The sequence below is a fragment of the Poecilia mexicana genome, unplaced genomic scaffold (genome assembly GCF_051168715.1).
Source record: "Poecilia mexicana isolate PSO_F unplaced genomic scaffold, ASM5116871v1 scaffold_15, whole genome shotgun sequence".
NCBI lineage: Eukaryota > Metazoa > Chordata > Actinopteri > Cyprinodontiformes > Poeciliidae > Poecilia > Poecilia mexicana.
In genome coordinates this window covers 30,538,183-30,564,498 of record NW_028263384.1, presented here as the reverse complement: position 1 = coordinate 30,564,498, position 26,316 = coordinate 30,538,183, and the positions used below count along the sequence as shown (strand labels likewise).

General features: G+C 49.1%; 2 protein-coding genes across 12 annotated transcripts; one reads left to right on the top strand and one right to left on the bottom strand.

Annotated features, from left to right (window-relative positions):
- Window positions 1–899: 899 nt before the first annotated feature.
- On the bottom strand, window positions 900–19,812 carry ninl (ninein-like). 9 transcript variants are annotated; one of them, XM_088013368.1, is made up of 30 exons: window positions 19,651–19,810; window positions 18,863–18,900; window positions 18,532–18,742; window positions 18,356–18,452; window positions 18,074–18,270; window positions 16,372–16,435; window positions 15,792–15,868; window positions 15,567–15,722; window positions 13,182–13,346; window positions 9,952–10,088; window positions 9,742–9,882; window positions 9,439–9,613; window positions 9,261–9,371; window positions 8,978–9,064; window positions 8,782–8,893; window positions 8,174–8,359; window positions 8,005–8,108; window positions 7,845–7,925; window positions 7,653–7,768; window positions 7,441–7,578; window positions 6,311–6,415; window positions 6,160–6,229; window positions 5,806–5,973; window positions 5,632–5,736; window positions 2,973–3,164; window positions 2,792–2,902; window positions 2,617–2,694; window positions 1,825–1,980; window positions 1,639–1,752; window positions 900–1,576 (listed from the first exon to the last, which is right to left on the bottom strand). In XM_088013368.1, the coding sequence occupies exons 3-30, from the start codon at window positions 18,712–18,714 to the stop codon at window positions 1,382–1,384; spliced, it is 3,621 nt and encodes a 1,206-aa protein (XP_087869494.1). In that variant the 5' UTR covers window positions 18,715–18,742; window positions 18,863–18,900; window positions 19,651–19,810; the 3' UTR covers window positions 900–1,381. The 9 variants fall into 9 exon arrangements, with proteins under 9 accessions (XP_087869494.1, XP_087869501.1, XP_087869496.1 ...); XM_088013375.1 differs by lacking the exons at window positions 8,174–8,359; window positions 18,863–18,900 and adding an exon at window positions 6,838–7,368 and having other exon boundaries at window positions 2,973–3,134; window positions 19,651–19,812; XM_088013370.1 differs by lacking the exon at window positions 18,863–18,900 and having other exon boundaries at window positions 5,815–5,973; window positions 19,651–19,811.
- Window positions 19,813–21,959: 2,147 nt separating this feature from the next.
- On the top strand, window positions 21,960–25,543 carry aifm2 (AIF family member 2, ferroptosis suppressor). 3 transcript variants are annotated; one of them, XM_014967867.2, is made up of 10 exons: window positions 21,960–22,063; window positions 22,243–22,389; window positions 22,556–22,730; window positions 22,803–22,918; window positions 22,999–23,118; window positions 23,195–23,287; window positions 23,992–24,100; window positions 24,201–24,353; window positions 24,920–25,120; window positions 25,189–25,543. In XM_014967867.2, the coding sequence occupies exons 3-10, from the start codon at window positions 22,556–22,558 to the stop codon at window positions 25,338–25,340; spliced, it is 1,119 nt and encodes a 372-aa protein (XP_014823353.1). In that variant the 5' UTR covers window positions 21,960–22,063; window positions 22,243–22,389; the 3' UTR covers window positions 25,341–25,543. The 3 variants fall into 3 exon arrangements, with proteins under 3 accessions (XP_014823353.1, XP_087869519.1, XP_087869518.1); XM_088013393.1 differs by having other exon boundaries at window positions 21,997–22,063; window positions 22,252–22,389; XM_088013392.1 differs by lacking the exon at window positions 21,960–22,063 and having other exon boundaries at window positions 22,095–22,389.
- The last annotated feature ends 773 nt before the right edge of the window (window positions 25,544–26,316 follow it).

The following is a 26,316-nucleotide window of genomic DNA, read 5'->3' as shown; positions in this document are numbered from 1 at the left end:
AAAACCTAGTACCTGTCCAGGTGGGGAGGCCACGCCAGGGGCGCAGTATAGGGGGGGAAAGTTATGACAATTCCAAGGGCCCATGACCAACAGGGGGCCCTACACAACTCTGTTTTTGTTCATAGTAATTTAAAAAAAAATGGGCCCCTGTCATTTACAAAATTCATTATATTGTGTTTACTAAAATTGATTTTAGCAGTAAAAATTAAATGTTACCCCTCCCAGACCAAAACACACACATCCGCATTTGCCCTGAACCCCCCTGGATCTGCATAAAATGGTTTGTTCCTGCTTGAAGGCGACACTGTTCAGAAGTGTTTGTAGAAGACAACTGGGGCTGTTACTATGCTGCTAAGAAAAGTTAGCATAGCCACCAATGACAGCAGATAAACAGTTTTCCTGCAATGATAAGTTGTTTCTCCACCATTAGCACATTTAGCAGTGAGTGAATGAGGATGATTGACAGCGCTAAGAGCGTCCTGCTGGTTCTGATTGGTTGTTTTGGTCAGAACGGAGCATTACTTTAACCAGTAATTCAGGAAGGAGATGGAGGAGATTGATTGTGTTCAGATTATCTGCCTCAAACTGGCACAAACTAAAATTGTTAAACTGGTGACAGCTTTACCAAATATGGAGAAAACATTTTTTATTAGTTATGTACTGCAGCTTGAATAAAATGCAGCTACATAGCATTTTTAGAGGTCTGGATTGCTGGATGTGTAGCTGCATGTTGCTTTTGACTGTTGCTCATGCAGAGAGACATTCCAGTATCTAAAACTAAAAAAATTGAAGCAACCTACCTGCATACTGGATGTGGACTGTTGGATGTTAAATTCATGAGCAGTAAATATTGTGCTAATCATCAGTATTGAACCAAAGAAAGCAAGGCAGATGCAGCCTTTAAAGTTGAGACGCTTTTTATGGGTCAAATAGACTCAAAATATGGTAACAGCAGCTGGTCAGGGGGGCCCAAACTAATTTTTTGTCAGGGGACACAAGATTTCTGGCGGCACCTGAGGGCCACGCCCACCAGTTTACACACAGTGACACTGAGCCGACAGTTTACAAAACTTTTAAAGAAATTTTATCAAGTTTAAAATATTCCACAGAAATTATATTAAAAAAGTTTATTAGAAATCAGTTTTTCTATAAAATTCCCCTTAAAGCTGAATCATTTCAGACAGAAAAAAATCAGAAGAAAATATAAACAAATAAAAAACCCTCCATTTACAGTAAAATCAGCTTCAATGTCTGAATGGAACCAGAGCAGATAAAAACACCAGAAGGTGAGCTCTGATTGGACGATCCTCAGCTCTGATTGGACGATCCTCAGCTCTGATTGGACGATCCTTGCTGAAGGTTGTCGGCTCTCAACTAGAGGTCAGCTGGAGGTCATGGCAGCGGCCACCACCTCCCTCAGCAGCGCCCCCAGCGCTGTGACCTTGTCCTCCAGCTGGCTGTTCTTCTTCTCTGCCTGTTTCTGCCGCAGCTCTGTGACCTGCAGCGCCGCCAGCAGCTGCGCATTCTGCAGGTGCAGGTCCTTCAACACGCCGCTCGTCTTGTTGCTCCGCTCCATCTGGACAGAACCAGAGGTCAGAATGGGCTGGTGGGTCGCTGCCAGCAGAACCACAGACTCACCTGCTCCTTCAGCTGCTGCACGTTGTCCTGCAGCACGACGCGCAGCGCTTTCAGCTGCGCCTCCAGGCAGGCGGCCCGCTGCTGCAGCACCGCTGCCGCTCTGTCGAACTGTTCCTGAAGGCAGCATAGAGGCAGCAGTCAGAACCAGAACCTGTGAGGCCAGGCCAGATCTGGTTCTGAACCCACCTGCTTCAGGGTGGCCTGGGATCTGCTCTGCTGCAGCTGCAGCTCCAGCTGCGCCTGTCGCTGCTGGCTCCGCCCCCGCTCCGCGTGCAGCTCTGCCTGCAGCTGCTGCAGCTGCTGTGCCTTGGCCATGCCTAGCGCCGCATCTGCCCGCTGCACCTGCAAACACACACACAGGTTCTGACTCGGTTCTACTGCTCCAGGTGAGGTGGAGCAGCAACTGCAGCTCTAAAGTCTTTTTAGCTTGTTTAGATTGAAATTTAGATGGTCTTTTATCCGATTATCAGTAAATGTTGATCAGATCATCATGAACTTTATGGTCATGTTGACTCCAACAGTGTTAGCTCAGACTGTTAGCCTAACTGTTAGCTCAGACCGTTAGCCTGAGTGTTAGCCTAACTGGTAGCTCAGACTATTAGCTTAACTGTTAGCTCAGACCGTTAGCCTGACTGTTAGCCTAACTGGTAGCTCAGACTGTTAGCTTAACTGTTAGCTCAGACCGTTAGCCTAACTGTTAGCTTAACTGGTAGCTCAGACCGTTAGCCTGACTGTTAGCTCAGACCGTTAGCCTGACTGTTAGCCTAACTGGTAGCTCAGACTGTTAGCTTAACTGTTAGCTCAGACCGTTAGCCTGACAGTTAGCCTAACTGTTAGCTCAGACCGTTAGCATGACTGTTAGCCTAACTGTTAGCTCAGACCGTTAGCCTCACTCTGAGGATTCACCGTCTCCTGACCTCATGCTGATGGGTAACTGTTCTCCCTGCGCTGTCTATCTGGTTCTGGTCCAGTTCTGACCTGCTCCTCTGCCTGTGTCCGCGCCGTCTCCGCCTGGTCCAGTCTGGACATCAGGTTCTGCTGGTCCTGGTTCAGGTCCTGGACCCAAACAGAACCAATCACATCATCATGGGTCCAGTCTGGGCTCGGTTCTACAAGTTCTGTTGGTTAATCGTGAAGCCCCGACCCCTGGTACCTGCTGCTGTAGCTCCTGGTTCTGGACCATGAGTCTGTGGGTCTGCAGGTTCTGCTGGAGCTCCGCCTTCTCTTCCATCAACCTCCGGGCCTCCGCCTGCTGCTCCTCCACCTGCAGCCAACAGAACCAATCAGACCCGGGTCAGAACTGGGTTAAACATGACGGCTGCAGCTGAGCTCACCTTACTGAGCGCCTCCCTCAGCTTCTTGTGGAGCTCCGTCACTTCCTGGGCGTGGCCCAGCTTCTCCTGGGTGGCAGCCAGCAGCTGGCAGCGCAGCAGCTCGGCCTCTGCCTGCAGGGCGGCGACACGCACCTGCTGCTGCTGCACCTGCTGCTGCTGCACCTGCTGCTGCTGCACCTGCTGCTGCTGCACCTGCAGGACAGGAAGCTGCAGCTACAGCCTGACTCCAGCAAGCGGAGATGCTCTGATCCAGTGTTTCTCAACCTTTTTGGGCCAGCGCCCCCCAGCCTTCATCCAGGTCCCTCACCGCCCCCACCAAAGAATTTGCAGGCTACTTTGCACTGACTATTATTTTATCATTAATATTACTATCACTATTGTAGATGTTTTGATTTTTATGCTTGTTTCTGTATTTGTCATCAAAAATAATTTCCCAGAGAACAAAAAGCCATGGGAATAGAAATTATTTTCACAGGCGTCTAAGAAAAATTTAATGAACATTCAGGTTAAAATCTGTAGGCCAACAGCAGCCAATCAGTGGAAAAATATTCTTGTTCTTTGTCATTTTCTAGTTGTTAAGTCTTCCAGAAAATGATAAAAGATGAACAACATGCCAGTTTAAACTTTGAACTATTTGCAAACCGACTGAACATTAAAACATGGATAGAACTGGAACTACATTAATCATAGCTCTTCTTCTCTTCAGTGTTTCTGTCAGTTTCTGGTGGTGCAGCTCTGTGCTGCCTTCAGGAGAATGGGACATCAGAGTATCATCCATAAAACTTCACCCACATGGCATTTAGTGAGCAAACCAGAGCTTTCACTGGAAAAACAAAAGTTCCTTTTAATGACATAGAAATATGAGACAGAAACATGGATTATATCTTTATATAGACCTGTCTATTGATTATAGATTAATAGTTTTACTGGACAGAAATGACAAAGAACAAATCTGGTTCTTCATCAAATCCTAATGAGTCAAACTGAAAGTGTCATGGAGTCATCAGCCTCATGACATTAACACTGACATGAAAAATAATATTGAAGAAATAAATATATCAAATCTCATTAAAACCATGAATAAGTGATCAGTTATTTACTGTTATGGTCTGTCAGATATATTTATTCTCAGTACTAGATGTGGTCTCAACAAACCCATGGCACTTCAACAATATTATTTTACCTTTTATCTGGAAATAGTGTCTGTTTATTCTTGCCATACAGTCTCTGTATTAATTATTGCTCTAAAGGTCTTGCCATACCAGTTTATTCCTCTGTATTTACTTTAGTTTCTTAGTTTATTCTTGGATTTTCTTCTTCATTCATTCCCATTTAGTTTCCTCTGATTAGTATTATCCTCTCCTGGTTTATTGCTGTGTCCACTTTAGTTTCTTTCTGTTAGATTTATTTTATCATTTATTGACCATCAGTAATCTTCACTCATCACCTGCTGTGCCTCCTAATCGCCATGTTTCACATCATGTGTTGATTTTTCACTGTTCAGCGTCGGATTCTCTGTTTTTATGCCATAATTCACATCTAGTTCGTCGCTCCGTTTTATGTCCCGCTTCTCCTGTTTCAGAGTTTTGCTCAATGTGCAGGTTTTTTTTTTTAACCCCCTAAGGTGCAGGGCGGCTGGGAAACGTGTCGATGGGGAAAAGTCAGACTGACATAAACCTTTTAAAGCAACAGAAGCAATTTCAGTATTCTGATTATTGAAATTTAAAAGTGCTGTGTTGTTCTATCAGCCCCGTTTCAAACCGGACCTTACAGCTCCGGTGTTAAAATGAACGCTATCGAGGTGTCACCATGGAGGGGTTTCTTTATTTAAATGGTTCATTTTTCAGAGGGACACACAGTGAGGGTATCGTGATTTTAGTCATTACATGTTTATAAGAGCGATTTTCTGTTGTCCTTCCATGGAAGCGGGCAGCTTTCAAACGGAAATAAAACACTTTTTAATATAAGTTGCTGCTTTGACATGATCACAGAACTGACAAAAACATGTGTACAAAAATACCAGACAAAGTGAATCACAGCAACGTCATCAGCCGGTGAGACGCTGAACTGATGTGGTGAAGCTACTAGTAGCAGGAGCTACAAGCTACAAACACTGAACAGAAGAAGAAGAGCTGCCATCGATACCGTTGCAGCCAGGCATGATTTAATGTTACACAGTACAGTTTTAGGAAGTTGCTCAAAGTCTAAACTGGTATTGTTGTGATTGTAAGGTGTAAAGTTTACCTTCGACCAAACGCCCCCCAGAGGAATCCCAGCGCCCCCCTTTTGTAAAAAATTTCGCCCAGCGCCCCCTGCCGTCCTCTGAACGCCCTCCGGGGGGCGGTACCGCCCACGTTAAGAGCCGCTAGTTTAATCCCTGCGCCCATGTCTGGACAAAATGGCCGCTGTGCTGGCTTTAAGACTTTAGGTTAAAAGTCATATTTATTATTGGTTATTATGAAACATTTCTTCAACATCACTGAAGAGCCATCCTGTCATTTTTCACTGCTGATAGAAAACATCGAGTTAAATATGAAAATCATTTAGTTCTGCAAACTGAGCTTCATTAAGCAGTTGTCGCTCATATTAAAGGGGCGTGTCTTACAGTAAGGTGTGTTCTGCCCACTGGCTGCAGGTGGCATTATTGCACCAATCTTACATAGTATTTCTGCTGCTCCCTGTCTTTCTGCAGCTCTTCCCTCTCCTCCTCCACCTTCTGAAGCTCCGCCTTTACCCCGCTAAGCTCCACCTGCAGCCGCCTCACCTGAAACAACAGCACCTGTCAGCTCCAACAGCTTTAACCTTTGAACTCTGGCCAATCAGCCCGACTCACAGCAGCCACCTCCTCTTCCTGTTCCTTGGTAACGGTTGCTAGGCACTTGCGCAGCATCCGGACCGTCTCCTGCTCGCTATGGAGACGGTTGCTAAGGTCACCGTTGTTGCTGCTGAGCTGCAGGTTCCTGCCACTCAGGTCCAGAATCTCCTCACGGTACCGGGAGTTCTGCAGTGAGAGAAGGCGGGTCAGGAGTCTGGAGGCTGGTTCTGAACCGCCTCCAACACCAGAACCAGGAGGTTCTGATGCCTCCCAGCTCAGATGAACAGTTCTCTGATGCCTCACTGGGAGCCTCCAGAACCTTTATTGTGAAAGTCTGACAGCACTTCCTAAGCATGTGGGCCAGGTCAGAACCTCTCTGTGGAGCCGCTCCTCCTCCTCTCTGCTCCTCTCCCGCTCCTCCTCCACCTCCTGCTGCCTCCTCCTGCCAGCAGAACAGTGGACCGGGTTAGGCTCCTCCAGAACCGGCAGCAGATCAGAACCCGGGACCTGGACCCAGACTCACCTCCTCTTCTCAGACTCATCCTCCAGGTTCTGGACCGTCTGCTGCAGAACCTTCAGCCTCTCCTGCAGAGCCGCGTTCTCCGACCGGACCGCCTCCAGCTGGGCCCTGCAGGACAGAACCCAACAGAACCTGAAGATACACAACCTGAACCGGAATGGAGCAGTTAGTGCTTCACATACAGAGGATGTGATTGGTCCATGAAATTCATGCAGTTAGATCATTGGCCGGTCAGAGATGGAGCCGTGCGTTCTGATTGGCCAGTCAGAGATGGAGCCATGCGTTCTGATTGGCCAGTCAGAGATGGAGCCATGCATTCTGATTGGCCGGTCAGAGATGGAGCCGTGCGTCCTGATTGGCCGGTTAGAGATGGAGCCGTGCGTTCTGATTGGCCGGTCAGAGATGGAGCCGTGTGTTCTGATTGGCTGGTTAGAGATGGAGCCGTGCGTCCTGATTGGCCGGTTAGAGATGGAGCCGTGTGTTCTGATTGGTCATACAGACCCGGTTCCAGTCCACTGTAGCTGACACACCTGTGAGGTTCAGTCTGGTCGGCCCGGTCCTCCCAGTCGGTCCGGCCCTCCAACTCCAGAACCAGGTTCTCTAGCTCCACCAGCTGCTGGGCCAGCTTCCTCTTCTCCGTCTCAAAGTTCTGCTGAGTTCTGCTCAGCTGGTTCTGGGAGTCTAGCAGGGCCCGTTGCAGCAGGTCGATCTGCTCTGAGGTTCTGCAGTCCAGAACCGGGCCGGTGGCGCTGAGGGAGCACAGCTCCTCCTCCATCTCCATGATTTGGGAGGACAGCTGGTCCACCAGAACCATGTAGGTTCTGTTCTCCTGGCCCAACTGGGTCGCCTCCTCCTGCAGCAGCGAGGTCCGGTTCTGCTCCTGCTGCAGTGCTTCCCGCAACACCGTCTCAACGCTCCTGATCTGGTCTAGGGAGTCCGACCCGGTGCTGAGGAGCAGAACCTCCTGCGGCTCCGCCCCCAGCTGCTCCACCTGGACCAGGAGCTCCGCCCCATCCAGGTCGGCCTGGGATTGGCCAGACTGTGGGGCCGCCTCCTCCTTCCTGCTCACAGCGGCAGCTCGGCTGTGATTGGCTGGAGGCTATGTGACGCTGATCTGTGATTAGCCCACCTACCTGACGCGCATCACTTCCTGTTGTGTGTGCAGCTTAAGCTCCGCCTCCAGCTGCTCCTTCTCGGCGCTCAGCTTCTGCACCAGGTTGCTGATCTCTCTGGCGTAGTTCTGCTCCAGCTCAGCTCGCTCCCACTGCACCCTGAACAGAACCAAAACCGGGTCACTGTGGCGTTCTGACCCGGCAGATCCCCGGGGAACCAGCAGGGGACGGACCTGCGCTGCTCCTCGGTGCTAAGCCCTGCCCCCTGCTGGTTCTGGAGGCGGGTCAGCGCCTCCTTCAGCTGCTGCTCCACCTGGACCTTCTGCTCCTCCAGCTCACTGATCTCCACCTGACGAAGAAACATCATCATCATCAGCAGCAGCAGCAGCAGCTGGACCTCTGGTTCTGGTTCTGGTTCTGCTCACCTTGAAGGCCTGGCAGATGTCCTTCCTCTCCACCTCCATGTTCTGCTTCATCATGTCCAGCTGCCGCTCGTAGTAGTTCATCTGAGGAAGAGGACGACGAAAAGTCAGAGGTTCTGCTGGGCCAGAACCGGTACCACCGGGCCGGCAGCAGAACCGGTACCTGGGTCTCCAGCTGGATGTGCAGCTGCTGCAGCGCCTCCTGGTGACTCTCCTTCAGCTGCTGCAGTGCCAGCTCCGACTGGATGCTCCTCATGTCCGGGTCGCCTGGAGAGGAGAGACCGGGTCAGAACCAGAACCAGAACCAAACCCAGAACAGAACAGGAACTCACTGAGAGACATGGCGCTGCTCACACACCAACACACACTCTGCTGCTCTGCAGGTGTGTGTTGGTGGGCGGGGCTTAGCCAGACCTGTAGGTCCGGTTCCGGCAGCCTGTGACTCAGCGGCTCGGTCCGACCCGTTCTCCTGGTTCCAAAGCTTCCAGAACCTTCCCCCATCAGAACCCGGCTGACAGCTTTTATTGTGAAGGGAAGGCAGTGGTTGCTATGGTGATTTCATTGCACAACATCGCTCCTGATTGGACAAGAATCGGAGCCAGAAAGGATCAGAACCTTCTGGTTCCTCATGATTATGAGTCAACAGAACCTCCAGGTCCAGTCCCTCTGGAACCAACCAGAACCAATCAGAACGAGACCCACTGAGAGGGAGAGAAACATGCTGCTCTCTGATTGGACAGAAACCAGGAAGGAGGAACTGCTTGAGTCCAGAAGGTTCTGAATGTTTGACCAGGTTAGAACCAGAACCATCATCACTCCGAGCTGAAGGTTCTGGAGGACGTCTGGAAAAATGGACCAGAATCGTAATCAGGTCCTTCATCAGCCAATCAGAGAGCCGGAAACAGGTTCTGGTTCTGACCCGGCCAGGCTGCTGCGGTACCTGCTGCGTCGCGCTGGCTGCCGGTGCCCCCTGCTGGCCTGGAGGACCTCCTGCTGCTCCTCTGGGCCTCCAGCAGCTCTGAGCTCAGCTCGTCGTTTCTGTCCTGCAGCTCCTGAATGCACCGCAGACATAGAGAGACAGGTGAGCGTCCTGCTGGCTCTGAGGTTCTGCCCGGTCAGACTGGTACCGGTCCTACCCTGCACTGGCGCTGCGACTCTCTGAGAAGCTCACAGAACCGTTCCTCATGGCTCAGTCCGGCACCGGCCGGATCCAAACCACCGAGCTGTCAGAACATTCAGAGCAGAGCAGTCAGCGGAGCGGGCCCAACGGTTCTGATCCGTTTGCAGCAGAGACACAGGCTCATCAAACATTCATCAGGAGAGTGGGAACAGAAACCAGACCCGGCCGGGTTTCACCAACACCTGGCCTGGATCAGCTGGACAGGATCAGAGCTACAGGCCAGGGTTGGTTCTGGTCACCTTGTGTAGCAGCAGCTGGTCCAGATCCGTCTGCAGCCTCTGAACAGAACCGTCTGATTCCCTCAGCGCCGACTGCAAAGCGCCGAGCTCCTGTTGCAGGCGCTGCTTCTCCTGGAGCACAGAAGCAACAGAACCGGGTCAGGACCAGCAGAACAGGGCCAGGACCAGCAGAACGGACCTGTGCGGTGGCATCCAGCTCCTCCTGAAGCTCCGCCTCCTTGCCCCGCAGCAGCTGCAGCTCCTGCCGCATCACGCTGCGCTCTCGCTCGCCCTGCTGCAGCAGCGCCTCGTTCTCCTGCTCCGCCTGCAGCCGCAGCGCCGCAGCTCGCCGCCTGAAGTCCGACTCCAGATCCCTGTTGGGTCAGAACGGGTCCATCAGAACCAACCTTCACCTCCTGCACACGCTTCATGGGTCTAGAACTTTACAGAACCTCCTCTGTCTGTGGGTTACATACAGTCTGGCTCCAGAACCGGGTCCTACCTGATCCGGTTCTGGTTGAGCGCCTCCATGCTGGCGTGCCGGTCGTCCGCCTCCCGGACCAGCTGCAGGTTCTGCTGGTCGGCCCGGTCCAGATCAGACCTCAGCTTGTCTCGCTCCCTGCTGACCTGCTCCAACGCCTCCCTGGAAAACAGGACGGGTCAGAACCGGGTCCGGGCGGGCCAACCCGGGCCGGCCGGTTCTGGAGCCTACTGCAGGTGCTGGATCTCGGTTCTGTAGGAGATGAGCGCCGCCTGGTGGACAGAGTTGGCGCTGAGCAGCAGCTCGTTGTCCAGAACCAGGGTCAGGTCCGATAGGCTGAGCCGCTCCTCCAGGGGGAAGTCCAGACTCTGCGCGTGGGCACACACACACACACACACAGCTTTACAGAACCAGAACTCCTACCAGCAGGAGGCACCGCTCAGACTAATGCTGCAGATTGAAGGTTCTGGATGCAGGTTTGTCCAGCTGACGATCAGATTATTGGATCAAATTTATCTGATTAATTGGTAAATCCTGATCAGATCATCATGGTGGGAACTTTAACCTTCACAATTACTCTGATGCTGTTAGCCTGAATATAGCTTCAACGCTAGCTCAGACCATTAGCTTCAATGCCAGCTCAGAATGATAGCTTCAATGCTAGCTCAGACCGGTAGCTTCAAAGCTAGCTCAGACCATTAGCTTCAATGCTAGCTCAAACCGTCAGCTTCAAAGCTACCTCAGACCAGTAGCTTCAAAGTTAGCTCAGACCATTAGCTTCAAAGCTAGCTCAGACCATTAGCTTCAATGCTAGCTCAAACCGTCAGCTTCAAAGCTACCTCAGACCAGTAGCTTCAAAGTTAGCTCAGACCATTAGCTTCAAAGTTAGCTCAGACCATTAGCTTCAAAGTTAGCTCAGACCATTAGCTTCAATGCTAACTCAGACCGGTAGCTTCAATGCTAGCTCAGACCGGTAGTTTCAAAGTTAGCTCAGACCATTAGCTTCAAAGTTAGCTCAGACCATTAGCTTCAATGCTAGCTCAGACCGGTAGCTTCAAAGCTAGCTCAGACTGTTAGCTTCAAAGCTAGCTCAGACCGGTTGCTTCAAAGTTAGCTCAGACCATTAGCTTCAATGCTAGCTCAGACCGGTTGCTTCAAAGTTAGCTCAGACCATTAGCTTTAATGCTAACTCAGACCAGTAGCTTCAAAGTTAGCTCAGACCGGTAGCTTCAAAGCTAGCTCAGACTGGTAGCTTCAAAGTTAGCTCAGACCATTACCTTCAAAGTTAGCTCAGACCATTAGCTTCAATGCTAACTCAGACTGGTAGCTTCAAAGCTAGCTCAGACCGGTAGCTTCAAAGTTAGCTCAGACCATTAGCTTCAATGCTAGCTCAGACCGGTAGCTTCAATGCTAGCTCAGACCATTAGCTTCAAAGCTAGCTCAGACCGTTAGCTTCAAAGCTAGCTCAGACCGGTTGCTTCAAAGTTACCTCAGACCATTAGCTTCAATGCTAGCTCAGACTGTTAGCTTCAATGCTGGCTCAGACCGGTAGCTTCAATGCTAGCTCAGACCATTAGCTTCAAAGCTAGCTCAGACCGGTAGCTTCAATGCTAGCTCAGACCGGTTGCTTCAAAGTTAGCTCAAACCATTAGCTTCAATGCTAGATCAGACCGGTAGCTTCAATGCTAGCTCAGACCGGTAGCTTCAAAGCTAGCTCAGACCAGTTGCTTCAAAGTTAGCTCAGACCATTAGCTTCAATGCTAGATCAGACCGGTAGCTTCAATACTAGCTCAGACCGGTAGCTTCAAAGCTAGCTCAGACCGGTTGCTTCAAAGTTAGCTCAGACCATTAGCTTCAATGCTAGCTCAGACCGTTAGCTTCAATGCTGGCTCAGACCGGTAGCTTCAAAGCTAGCTCAGACCGGTTGCTTCAAAGTTAGCTCAGACCATTAGCTTCAATGCTAGATCAGACCGGTAGCTTCAATGCTGGCTCAGACCGGTAGCTTCAGTCAGTGGATTCAGTCCTCTCTCTCTCTGGTCTCCAGACCTCATGCTGAGTGAAGACAGAACGATACTTCTCCATAACTCTGATGGGTTTAATAACCTCTGACTTTATTTTCACTGAGTTTCACTAAAGGAGATCTATAACTCTAGAACCTGATGTGTCACAAACATGATGATCTTCCAAACCTTCATCATTTATGTTGGACTGAATCAGAACCAGATTATTAATAAACTGTTTCCTTTGATGGATCATATCCATCTGAGATATGATGAACCTTTCCTCACATCCACAGGCGTTAAGCTGGACTCAAACCTCCAATAAATCACTGATCTATACCTGATAAATCAGCTGATCTTCCTCTGATCTAAGATCGAATATCTGGGTCAAGTTGGTCTGAAGGGAACAGCAGTAAACTGGTTTAGTCCCATTTGTCGCACTGATCCCAGTTTGTTCCTGAATGATAAATGATCTTCAGACTGCTGGGTTACTGGTGGAGTCCTACTGGGCTCTGGGCTCGGCCCAGTTCAGCAGACGGGATCAGTGTTATGCTGATGATATTTCCATAAATCCAGATTAATCTAATCTGTCAGGATTTCAGACATGAAATGAAAATCTGCTGCCAGTTTTATTCTGAGGCTGTTTATCAGATTATTATTATTATTATGTTTTTTGTTGTTGACAATAAGTCTCTAGATATGTTCCTGCATAAATAAAGGATTAATAATAATAATAATAATAATAAAGATACGCTGAATATTTCCCGTATTAAAACTTTCCTCTGCTGATCCCTGGCCTGCTGGCCGGGGTCATCCTGAGCTCCTCCTGTAGTCATGATGCTACCGGCTGCTGCGGGACAAACTGGCCACTCCTCCTCTCTTTCTTCTTCTACTACTCTCCAGTTTGCACCGTTTGCTGTCATTTTCTCTCCATGGCAGATCCACCTGCTCTGTGTTCTGATTGGCTGATTCCTTCCTGGAGGCGGCTGACATGATGCTGCCATCACCTAATCGCTCTCCCTCTCCTGCTGGTTCTACTACTAAATAATCCAACATCAGTGCATCTGCTTCTTCTTCTTCTGTGTCTTCTCTAACCTCCAGGCAGTCGGGTCACATGGTACTGAGCCCGGTTCTGGTTCTGCTGCGTCTTCTCTAACCTCCAGCTGATCACCGACTGTCTTCATTAAACGTAGTGGAAACGAATCCATTCTATTAGCATTTTCTATAGATCTAAAATCATCAGCATCAGTTCAACACAGTGAAGTTTTTCCAAATCAATCATGGAGAAATATGGGACACCTTCGGTACCGACCCGACCCGATCTGACTGGAATGTGAGTAATCTGAGGTTCTGCTGTGCATTTTGGATCGGGTCAGCAAGTAACCAGAACCAGACAGAGTGTTCTGGGACTCCTCTTCTTGTGGTTCTGGCGTAATCCAACAGAACCGGGTCTGGACCCACCTGCAGGATCTGCTGGCTGTTCCTGATGCCCGCCTCGGACCACAGCGCCGCCACTCGCTCTGGGCTGGTGCCGCCCGACCCGTCATCCAGGCGGGTCAGAACCCTGGGGCCCACAGTGGCCGACAGCAGGGAGCGGGCCGGGCCATCCGGTACCAGCTGCTTGTTCTGGATGGAGAGAGAGAGGAAGGAATAAGATGTGCTAATCTGGATTATCCCAAGCAGAACCGCCTGATTGTATCCGACTGATTCTACAGAACATGTTTGAACCAACGGCCCAAACACTGAGCAGAACCTCTGGTTCTGGTTCTGGGCCCGGACAATCACCTGACTCTGGTCCATGCCGACCCGCTGGGTCACCAGCCTGGTTCTGCAGAACATGACAGACTGCAGCTGCCTGAGGAGAAACACCTGTTCACCTGCAGCACCTGGCGCTCCTTCTGGCCCCGCCCACCTGCTCACGCAGCCAGCTGTTGATTGGTTAGCAGGCTGTGCTGCCTTCAGGAGCATTGGGTCAAACTGGACCAGAGTGAAACATTTCCATGTCATAACCGGGTCAGAGAGGTTCTGGATCAGGAATCAAAACCGGACCAGAACTTTAGTCCAATGGGCTCTTTGGATGTCAGCTTCCCGTTCGGGGAAACGTGGCTCGGTCGCTTCGGTCTGTTGAAAATGTCATTTTACACTCGGAGCTGCAGGGCTTGGCTAAGCTAACAGTGAGTGCTACCTCGTTAATCTAATGGGTTTCTCCATGTTTTAGCTCCTCCTTTGTCATGATTTGTCTACAGGAGACAAATCATGACAAAGGAAAAAAAATACATTACCAGCAGTGATGTTAGTTTCTCTTCTGCCACCTGGGTTGTATCTCTGGGTGATTAACAGGCTTCTGCAGCACTTGATGGTCATGCAATCATTTTAATTGGCTGTTCTGGAGCCACATCTAAAACATGCAGAGCAGGGGGCTGAGGACTGGAATTAACGAGTAATCTAATGGGTTTCTATTTCAAATCCAGTAATCAGATTACAGTTGCAGATCCGAAGTCCCAACAAATCAGCTGGAGAAAAGTTTTAAGATGTACACCTTGTTATACATTCACAGATACAAAGGTGAGTTTTATTGGCCTTAAACTTTGTGGCTAGCATTAACGTTAGCTTATGCTAGTAGGCAATATTCTAGGACATTTTTCTTGTAAAAATGTGATATTTAAGTATCTAAACATTTTAATCCAGTCTAACGGGTAATGTTTTTGTCTTATTTTGTTTTTATCTTATTTTGTGCTTATTTTCAAGTACCGTATTTTCCGCACTATAAGGTGCACCTAAAAAGCTTCAATTTCTTCAAAAGCCAACAGTGCGCCTTATGATCCGGTGCCCCTTATAGTGCGGAACATACGGTACGTTATATGTGTTCATTGTCGTTAGTCGCAGAGACCAAGTAAGGTTCAAAGATCCTGCTTTTATAAAAATATGTCTCCGTGTTATTTAGTCTTATTACCTTTGCATGTTTCTTGTTCAGAGCTCAGACAGGACGGTGTTTACTGCGGTGTGTTCAGGCGGATCAGTAGCTCGGCTCTCTGGTTCCCATAAACTCTTTCAGGCTGAATACAGAAGTGACTCCATGGAAATAACTCAGGAGGCTCCTTTATTCACCATCCGTATCCCCGGTAGTTTTAGGCTGAAGAAGCTGATCCGGAGTGAAGTGAAGGCTGCAAACTTTACTGTGCGGCGTTAGCTTTAACTGGTAGCGACGAATATTTACAAGCCACCATCTTCTTAATTCAGGATTGTTTGGAAATCCATGAAAACTTAAAAGCCCATTATATCGTGAGTTCAACAATGAGACACATTGTTGATGTTCATAAAATAAATGGCGATTACAGAAGTTTTGGCAAAACTCAGTGTAATTTTACATTGATTGATGCTGAAAGTAACTCAAAAGTTACTTGTAATCTAAGTTACTTTTTCAAGGAGTAACCAGTAATCGGATTAAAATTTCTTTTTCAAAACTATGCCACCACTGATTATCAGTAATAATAAAAAAATGACCCTGTTTAGAATCATAAATGTTTTTTAAATAAAGTTTTATATTGTTTCTTTTCTTGTGGTAATTGATTGGAGTCTGTTATTTATAACAAAACTTCATTTTTAGTGTAGACTTTTTTCTACTTCCATTATTAAAAAAGTCTTAATTTTAAACAGTCATTAATATTGTCACTGCACTCCAGAGCTGAAGGTGGCGCTACTGCCCAGCATGGCTGCTGTTGTTTCTCAAGTCTTTAATTTAGGTCGTTGTTAAAATTTTCTAATTATAAATCGCTTTTATCTAAATTATCTGTTTATTTTCTACTCCTTGTATCTGAACAGAATATTCTTAGAACATAATTTTACCCAGAGTGGCGCCCTCTGCAGGTCAGCTGACCGGATGGGGGTGGAGCTTAGCGTGGGGGAGGAGCTCCACAGAAACTTCCTGATGGTAACCCGTCTATCCTGGTTAGCGTCCAGATTAGCATCTCGGTTAGCGTCTAATCTCTGGAGCTGAGCGTCCTGCAGACACAGTGGGATCATCAGGCTTGGTTCAGCTGCTTCTGGCTCTGGTTCTGGAGGTCCAGCTACCTGCAGGTCCAGGTGATCATATACTGGAGCCACATCACATCCTCCTGCTCTCCCTCCTGCATCCTGCTGCTGATCTGCTGCAGAGACGGCAGCATTTAAAGCTGCTGTGTAATTTTTATAGAAAATGTTTTCCCGTATCAGTTCAGTGCGTCTCCAGGTTGTCATGAGACAGATCGATCTCTGCCTTCCCACTGCTAACTAGAAACAACCAATCAGAGCCAGGAGGAGGGTCTTAGTGCTGTCAACTGTCCTCCATGCTAATTGCAACTAGCATAGTCTGTTATGAATGCTAAGGCTAGTTAGTAAGCATGGAAGCAGATAAACAGTTTCCGTTTACTGGTAAGTTCTTTCTCCACCATTAGCACATTTAGCAGCGAGTACATGAGGTTGATTGGCAGTCCTAAGCCCCGCCTCCTGGCTCTGGTTGGTTGTTTTTGGTGCATTTTTCAGATGCATCAATCTGTTCTCATTACAAACTGTCACAACATGGAGACAGTTTGAGCTAATATGGAAAAACACACTGCAGCTTTAAGTCAGAACCTCAGACCCGGTTCTGGTTCCAATTTCTAGTGCAGAGTACCTTTAATGTGAAAGAGCTGCTGGTCCATCCTGCTGCTTCCTGTCTCTTCATCAGATTTCAGGCTCTGCAGAGAAAACATGGAGCTGAGAGGAATCAGTGTGTGTTCAGAGTGTGTGAGTCCCAACAGCAGGATAAACTGTAATCATAAGGAATTCCTGAACAGATTTAGTTCTGCTGGATGAACAGAGACTGAGAGGAACACACACACACACACACACACACACACACACACACACACACACACTGCTGAGAGGATCTAATCTGGTTCTACAGCAGCTGTTCCTGGTTCAGATTAAAGTCTGTGTGGAGATGCTGCAGCAGAACCAGAACTTTATCCGATTTCATTTTTATTGACCTACCAACATGCATTTAACTGGTAACCATGGAAACCACACCCAGCACCAACCAATGGGCTTCTGCCAAGAGTCACATGACTTCCTGTCAGCAGGTGGACCAAACCAGAACCTTCTGGTTCTACCAGCACATGAACTCAACAGAATCTCCAGAACCTCAGTTAAAGAAGTGGAACCAGAACTGGACATGTTCTGGTTCTGTCAGTCTGACCCAGAGGAGGAGGAGCCAGGATGAAGAGGAGGAGGATGAAGGTCATAGCGGTTTGTGGCTCCAGCATTCCTTTCCATCCCACTTCCTGAGGAGAAACCCACCAACCCCCTCAGGTATTCCAGCTGCAGGAATCTTCCTCTCTCCTGTTGCTGCAGCAACGCAGTGGCTGCTAATCGCTTCTGATCCAAGTTCATCTGCCGAGCTCTGCAACCAGAACCAGAACAGAACTGGCTCACTGACTCTAATGAACCTCCTGATGGTGGACCACAGGAAGCTGAGAGTCTTCAGAGATCCAACACTCTGATGAAGGTCTCTTAAAGACCTTAAAACCCACCCAGACACTCTTCACACTCACCATGCTAAGGCTAAAGCCAAAGCTAGGGCTAAAAGTTGGAACTTGGAGCATATGACGTCACACCGGAAGTGTGACGTCACTTCCGGTGTCACTTCAAGTTACCATGGCGACGCCCAGGTAGCCATTGTTCGCAGAATCTCTTCCAAACATCACCAGTGTAATTAGTTCAGTTGAGAGCTGCAGGTGCTACGTGTAGCATTGGTTTTAGACGTTTCCACCACAGCTTCCTGCTGCTGATGTGAGGAGCGGCCATATTGAAACGCAAAGTCAACTTTAAAAGTTTCTGAGTGGGAGGTCCAACTTCAGCGGCCATCCACTAGATATTTCTGAGTTCAGATTATACATTGAATGCACATAAAACTAAAGCTGAAACTAAAGGTAAAGGTAGGGCTAATGCTAATGTCAGGGCCAAGGCTAAGGCTACCAGAGCAGCTGACTATTCCAGAAGTTCAAACAGATTAAATAAAAGAAAACCTTTTGAAAACATATGATTCCAGGTAGCATCAGTATTAGCATCAGCGTTAGCCTCAACAGTTGTTATTGTTGCAGTAGACTATCTCCACAGCAACAATAATAACTGCTAGTTCAATCGCAGGTTTATTAAACATTTTAAGGAAAGAGGGGAACCGACCACCACCCACACTCGGGTTCTGCTAGGGGCTACATAAGCTAATATAGGCTAACACAGGCTAACACATGCTAACATAGACTAAGCGTGGCTAACATAAGCTAACAGAGGCTAACATGCTAACGAAGGCTAACGATGAACCTCGGCCTGTTCACCTCCATGCTCTCCAGAGACGTGGACCGTCTCAGTTTGGCCCTGCGGACACGTGGGGACGAATCCAGGCTCAGGTCCACGGGTTTGGTTCTGGTCGGGGTCGAGTGCAGGCTGGTACTGGACTGGGTTTCGGGTCGAGAGCGGCGGCCATAACGCTTTGCTCCCTTCACAAACTTTGGCTTCACCTCCTGCGGGACAGCTGCAGGAGGAAGAGGAGGAGGGGGAAGGTCATCTGGCTGGACCAGAACCAGAACCAGTGACTACTGGACCCTGCAGTGTCTCACCTGGCTCCAGGTAGCTGCTGTCGTCCTCTGAGGTGCTGAAGTCCAGAGAGTGGGACAGAACCACCACCAAGCCATTCTTAAACTCATCAAAGTTCACCTGGAACACAAACAGAACCCAGACTGAGCCCAGCAGAACCCTGCAGAACCAATAGTTCTGGTCCAGTAGAACCGGTTACCCTGCCGTGGGGCCGCTCCCCCAGCAGCGTGTCCAGCAGCAGCGGCAGATGTTCGTCCAGCTGCAGCTTCCTGCTCAGCTCGGTCAGCTCCTCCCGGTCCAGGAAACCCGTCGCTGTCGAGTCGCAGCCGTCAAACTCCGCCCTCAGCTGGGTCACGTAGCAGCTAGGCTCCGCCTCCTCCATCGGGACGCATCACACTGTGATGTCACACCTGGTGGGAGCAGACGGTGGCGTCATCTGACCAACAGAGTCACAGCAGGTCCAAACGGCTGGTACCGAGTCCTCCCATGTAGCCTGAGAACCTCCAGAACCTGTGAAGCTCGTGAAGTACCTCAGGGATGAGTCCTCAGTCCGGGTTCCATCAGAGTTCTAACAGTGGGAACCATCAGGGATCAGAACCAGGTTCCATAAAACTCCAGGTCCACAAACAGCAAACACACTGAACCGACCCAAAAAACGAGACCAACGAAAACACGCAGAAAAAAAATCACTTCCTGTCAATAAGACAACAGAACCAGTGAGTCCCAGTAACAGACCAGTGAATGAAAACCAGAGATGCTTTGTGTCTTATCTGAACTCTGTTCTGGATCTGCTAAAAGTGTCTTCAGGTTAACAGGAAGTAGTTTCTCTCCAATGTCGCCACGCGCTTGTTCCGGAGGAGGAACTGGGCTTCCCGAGATAGAAAAGTTTGGACCAGTTGGTGTTTTGAACGGAACCAGACTGGACCGAATTTCTTCAGCTACAGAATCAGCACCGCAGCTGACCTTCAAATCGAAGTCTTAAGGCTTCTTTATGTCATGCCCGGTTCTAGTGACCCGGTTCTCTTCCAACGGTTCCAACAGTTCTGAACCCAGATTGAATGAATCCGTCTGTGGTGCTAATTTCAGAATAAAAACCGAGTCCGCTCCTCGGTCGCTCGTCTGTTTCCGGAGAGCCCTCGGCTCTGCTCGGAGAGCCTCGCGGGCCGCAGAAGCTTCACCATGGGAACGGAGGCGCGAGCCGCAGGAACAAAAGGCTCGCGAGGCAAACCGAGACAGAAAGTTATGAGGTTTATATCCGCGCTGTTAGCTGCGGCTGGTTCGGACAGAAGAACCATCCCGCTAACTGGGACTAACTTACCCACAGAAAGTTCTGCTCCGGTCCGGTCCAAACCTCACGGGTCCTCCATGAAGGAGATACTGGAGCTGAGTCAACCGTTACAGAACCGAACCAGGGGCAGAGTTACCGGAGCTGCTGACCCAGAGAACCGAGACCCGAACTGACCGGAGCAAAAATAAGATTACATACACACAAACTGACTTCCGGTCTGATTTCAAAATAAGACACAAAACACTCCGTTTTTCGGCCGATTTCATGGTTTCTTTCTTCTATCATTTTGTTGAACTTATCCTACATCAAGTTTACCTTTTTACGTTAATTATTATAAAATACTTTAGATGTTTTATTTGGTTCATAATATTTTTTAATGTCTTCAGCGGGGAGAACATGCAAACTCTATGCAGAAAGACCCTGGGAATCGAACCCAGAACCTTCTTTCTGCAAGACAACAGCTCTACCAACTGCGCCACTGTGCAGCCCAATATGTTAATTTAATACACTAAATTAAACTTTATTATGACTGTACAGTAACTGATATGTTATATGGTATAAAGTCATACCTATTGGAGTAAGAAGATACGTGCATGCTGGGTTCTCTCCGGGTTCTCCGGCTTCCTCCCACAGTCCAAAAACATGACCGTCAGGTTAATTGGTCTCTCTAAATTATCCCTAGGTGTGCGTGTGTGCGTGCATGGTTGTGTGTCCTGTCTGTCTCTGTGTTGCCCTGCGACAGACTGGCGACTTGTTCAGGCTGTACTCCGCCTCTCGCCCGGAACGTTAGCTGGAGAGGCACCAGCACCTCCCGACCCTACTAGGGGTTAGGGTGTGTACAGAAAATGGATGGATGGATGAAATTAACATATTTGAGCAAGCATTATTTAAATTGGTATTATGCTGGGTTCTTCAGACAGAACCAGTTTAGCCAGTTAGAATGATGAACAGGTCCTAACTGATGAGTTCGCTGAGAATCTTCGCTACTGAACTGAAAGATTAAAACCCTGCCAGCTGTTATTTTGGTAGGAGAAGCAACCCGTTCCGGTGTGCTGCTGTCACTGCTGCCGACTTGATGGAATTCTGATTGGTCGGACTTAAACGTGGTGCAGAGCACAATTCTTCCGCTGGAGGGCACTAAAACACAGCAGGTCTGAACTACAGGAGACCAGAGAAGAACTTGGAAGTTTTCTGAAGAAATTTACGTCACCGTTACGGAGTAAAAACGCAGGTAGACCAGCGGTCCAGAGGTCATCAGAACCTTGGAGCTGCTGCTGCAGAAATTGCTTTTACATCATTAATATTTGATTCATTTCACCAGGAACCTCAAGAGGAGTTTTTAGGTTCTTAGGAAAATAAATCAAAATGTCTCTGATTCCATAAAAACAGTAAACCTGTGGAAAACGGTCAACATTAGAAGTTCTGACAGGTTTTGAGTCGGCCCGGTGGACTCTAGGGTTCTGGTCAGTTTGGAGCAGGATGTGAGGTGAAGGAGCTGCAGTCTGATGAAAACATGAAGCAGAACCGGTTCTGCTGGTCCGATCACATTCTGCTGCTCAGACCACTTCTGGTTCTGGTTTCACTGCTGCCTGTGCGGGTCGGTACCATGATGCTTTAACTAAACCGTGCAGAGAGCGGGGTTCTGGTGGTTCTAATGGTTCTGATTGGTTCTTGTGGTTCTGATTGTTTCTAGTAGTTCTGGTGGTTTTGATGGTGGTTCTGATTGGTTCTGATTGGTTCTCAAGGTGGTGTTTGTTCTGAGTGGTTCTGGTAGTTCTGGTGGTTCTGAGTTAGAAGAACTGGAGCAGATCTTGAGCTGCGCCTGGTTCTGATCTTCTTTCTGATAGCGCTGCAGGTCCAGTTTGGCCAGTTCTCCTCAGTGAAGCAGAACCTTTGGTGAAAGATGTTGTTGATGTTCTAGATGAGGAAGATACAGAACTGGGATCAGAACCAGAACCAGTCAAGATCCTGACCTTTCTGCCCCTCATTACGTCGCAGGTTTGCTGTTTCCTAACGCTGACTCAGCAGAAAAAGTGCTGAGTCAGCAGGAGAGCCGCTGATTGGATCAGAACCGATCACTGATGAGCCCAGAACTAGTAGGAAATAAAATCACGTTCAGTGAACACAGTGTCCTGGTTCTGACCCACAAATCATCAGAACCGACCGATCAGAACCGAAACCATCCTTTAATAAACAACAGATCCAACAGAACGGCAGGAAGACTAAAGACAGAACTTTGGTTCTGTAACATCAGTTCTGCCGGTCGTTTGTTTTCCTGCGGTCCCTGAACGCACCAGAGCCTCCCTTCATGAGGAGCCAGAAGCGGATGTCTGATTGGTGTAGAGCTGTTGACGTCAGCTAGAGGAGGGCGGGGCTAAACGAGGAAAAAGCAGCTGTTGATCAGCTGGACTGAAACTGGATCCGAGTTCCGAACCTACGGCTGGTGAGTTCACGTCCCGCGTGACGTCAACAGCGTGTGACGTCACAGGGTTCTGGATAGATTCGTGCGGGGTTCTGAACTGGCTTCATAACGGGTTGCGGGGGTTCGGGTGGTTTCGGGGGTCTCCACTGGAACCGACGTGTTTACCGGGTCAGAACCGAACTTGTCCCTCCTTCATTCAGAACATTCAGAACCGGGAACCGGTCCAGTGGTCCAGAGATCCCAGCAGAACCAGCAGCGGTGCCAGATTGGACCTGAAGGATCCGAACGGTTCTGCAGAACTCCTGGCGACGGAACCGGTCCAGTCAGGATCAGTTGGCTTCTCACAGGTAGGATCTGAGGGTTGGTTCCGATTCACCTACAGCCCGAACCGGGTCCAATTAGAGGCCGAGCTCTGCACAGATTTATGCACAAGATTCTGAAGTTCGGTCGGTGGTTCGGTGCTGAAGTGTTTGGGTGTAAGTCACCGAGCAGTGTGTGTGTGTTTCTCTCCAGATGGGGGCCCAGGTCTCGGTTCCGGACGGGGTCCACGTGGTGGTGGTTGGCGGCGGGTTCGGCGGCATCGCGGCGGCGCAGCAGCTCCGTTCGGCCGGGTTCGACTTCACCCTGCTGGACCTCCGGGACTCCTTCCACCACAACGTGGCGGCGCTGCGGGCCTCGGTCCAGCCCGGTACCGACCCCTCCGACCTGTCGCTGGCCCCACTGTACTCCCTGACCTCTGACCCCTGACCTCTGACCCCAGGCTTCGCCCAGCGGACCTTCATCCCGTATGTGGAGACGTTCGGAACCAGCTTCCTGCAGGGCCGTGTGGAGCGCGTGGACCCGGAGAGGCAGCTGGTGGTTCTCCAGGGAGGCAGGGTGAGGAGGGGCGGTGGGGTGAGAGCGGCTGCTGCCCCCTGCCGGCCAGGTGAGCTCTGACAGGTGTCCCCCTACCGCAGGAGGTCCAGTACTCCCACCTGATCCTGTGTACTGGTTCTGATGGTCCGTTCCCTGGGAAGTTCAACACCGAGGCGTCGCTGCAGGACGGCGTGACGGCGTACGAGGACATGGTGGGACAGGTGAGACGGGGGGAGGGGGACAGAGGCAAATAGTGGGACAGGACACTGCTGACCCTGGTTCTCTGTGTGTGTCCAGATCCAGGCGGCGGACTCGGTTCTGGTGGTCGGGGGCGGAGCTACAGGGGTGGAGATGGCGGCTGAGATCAAGACGGAGTATCCAGACAAGAAGGTGGGTCGGGTTCAGCGGTACTCAACAGAACTTTTCCCTTCAGTCTGTATGAAAGGTTCTGGTTCTGTAGGCCCTGCTGAAACGGGTTCACAGTTATTTGGTTCACACCAGTCCTGAAGGTTCTGTGGGTCCAGATTGAGTTCTGGGCTGTTTTCTTTGATTCCATGAACCGGATCAGAACCGAGTCACCTAGACTTCTGCTGCTGGGTGGTTCCTGTACAGCAGGGGTTCCCAACCTGGGGGGTCGGGACCCCTTGGGGGTCAGGAGACTCCAAGGTTGGGTCACAAAATGATTTGCAGAATGAAAGTGACGCCTGAGGGGTACGGAGGCCCAGAAGGGACAGAAATGCATAAATCAGCCATTAAGTTAATTAGCAAATATTTTTAGCATTTCTGATAAATAAATTTATTTAAAATATTAAGAATTATGTGACTCTGTATCAGCGGTGCTCAAGTCCTCCAGAGCGACGTCCTGCTTCCTGCTGAGGCAGGTGAACGTTTGGTTACCTGGTCCGATCCGATCCTGGCCTGTTGGACTTGATCTCCCCTGATCTAAACATTTAAATGGAGAAAACTCGTCTCTGATGCTTTTATTTTGAAAAGCTGGGGAACCCCTGCTGTAGATGAACCCAGTTGGTCTGGACCTCCAGAACCTCCAGAACCTGGGGTTCTGGACTCCGTCCTCACCTCTGTTTCTCCTCCAGGTGGTTCTGATCCACTCCAGGATCGGGCTGGCTGACCCGCAGCTGGTCCAGAGCGTCAGGCAACAGGCCAAGGAGGTTCTGCTGGAGAAGGGAGTGGAGCTGGTTCTGGGTACGCTAGCCGCTAGCCGTTAGCTGTAAGCCACTACCCGTTAGCTGCTAGTTGTTAGCTGGTTCTGTCCAGCTCCCGGCAACCTGCTGCTGTGTTTCAGGTCAGAAGGTGTCCAACTTGTCGGAGCTGCCACTGAACCGGACCCAGAAGAATCTGCAGGTCAGAACGGACAAGGGGGAGACTCTGGAGACGGACCTGATCATCTGCTGCACTGGCATCAGGATCAACTCTGGAGCCTACGCCTCCAGCCTGGGTGGGTCCGCCGGGGGGCGCCTGCTGCTCGCTGCCACCAGAATCTGCTGTACAAAAGAATTTGGGAGATTTAACTGTGATGAGAAGAAATGGGGATTAATTTTTCTCTCATATTTACGCCATATTGTACTTTCATTTATAGATAACAGTGTGTGGCTAAATATTTAGCTACACAATAAGCTAAATAGTTTAATGCCAAGTTAAATGTTTAGCTAGCAAGGCAAATATTTAGCTTAGAGTGATGCTAGCTAGTTGCACACTAAGCTAAACATTTGGTGTGAAACAGACATTTATAACTGAATTAAGAACATATGTAAATATGACTCTGAATTATAACCGACTAAATGAGCCAAATTTCTGCTGTTCATTTTGACTTTAACTTTACAAACATGATCAGCTTTGCTACAGGAACAGCTGCTAGCTTAGCTTCAGCCTGCAGGGATTTTGCAGCTTTTAGTCTCTGGGACCTCCTATCAGCTGATGGTCCCATCTGTTATTGATCAAATATTGATCTCTCATTGATTGGATATTGATCAGTTAATAGCCTGCTACTGTGTGTTCGTTCAGCGGGCAGCATGGCTGCTGATGGGGCGCTGAAGGTCAACCAGTACCTGCAGGTTGAGGGTTTCTCCAATATCTTCGCCGTTGGCGACTGCGCCAACCTGCGCGAGGCGAAGCTGGCGTACCACGCCGGCCTCCACGCCTATATCGCCGTGTCCAACATCATCAGCAGCCTGAGCGGGAAGCCGCTGACGCCGTATCGCACAGGTAGGCTCCACCTGAGGCAGACGGGTGGCAAGTCGCCTGACCCTTGCTGACCCTGTGGCGGTTGCTAGGTTACGTTTCCATGCTGCTGGCGATGGGCCGAGACGACGGCGTGGGCCAGTTCAACGGTGTCCGGCTGCCCCGCTGGCTGGTCGCCCTGGGGAAGAGCCGTGACCTGCTGCTGTGGAAGAGCTGGAGGGAGATGCAGCAGAAGCAGCCCTGATGGTCTCCATGGAAACGGCTGAGGATCACCAGCATCACCTAGTGCCTATCGCTCTGACCTCTGACCTTAAAGCTTAACAGCATGATAACACGTTAGCAGCTGTTTCACTCATGATTATCATCCAAACTGATGTTTTTCTCTTCTGCATTAATAACCTCTGAATATAAACAACTTTTTACTGAATAAACTCAACATGTTGAAAATGTTTTTGTTCTTAAATGCTTTCACTTTTATATGCAGAAGTATTTGTGTTTTTCAGGTTTTATTCCCTTAAAGCTAAATGTGTCATAAAGTCAGGGGTGAAAGTAGTTTGAAATTCTTGGGGGTACTATGACCAAATATATATACATATATATATATATATATATATATATATATATATATGTATATTGCTTCTTCGTGCACTTTGCAGTTTCTGTGCTGATTAATGTTTTTTGTGAAGTGATAAAGGCTGGTAGCTCTTGAATTGCTACAAAGTAAAGCTGTATCTCCTTCAGCCCACTGGCTGCCATGTTGAACCTTGAGATGCCAGGAGACCTAAATCCTGAACATCATGGAGTCATCCAGTTTTCCATGTCTGGCATATAACCATTCATTTTATCTTTTAAACTGGTTCTATTGATCCTGTGTCCAGACAGAGGGATAATCAGCAGCCCAGCATCATGACCTGTTTGTTCTGAAGATCCTGCAGCTTCATCTTCCCAACATGGCTCCTCCTCACCCTGACAGGAGGAACCTCAGAGCTCTGTGAGGTTAAAGCTCATCTTCTGAAGTTGGGATGTTTTTCCTCCAACAGGTTCCAGAGGAATCACCTCAAACCAGATGTTGGACTGGATTTTATTTCATTTGTGAATGTTAGAGCCTCATTTTCAACAGTGGAGCTTTAAGGTTGAAAAAGGTTTTAATTTTAGAGAAAATCTCATCAACATCAATATTTCCATTAAATAAGAGGCAAAAAAAATTGTTTGATAAAGGA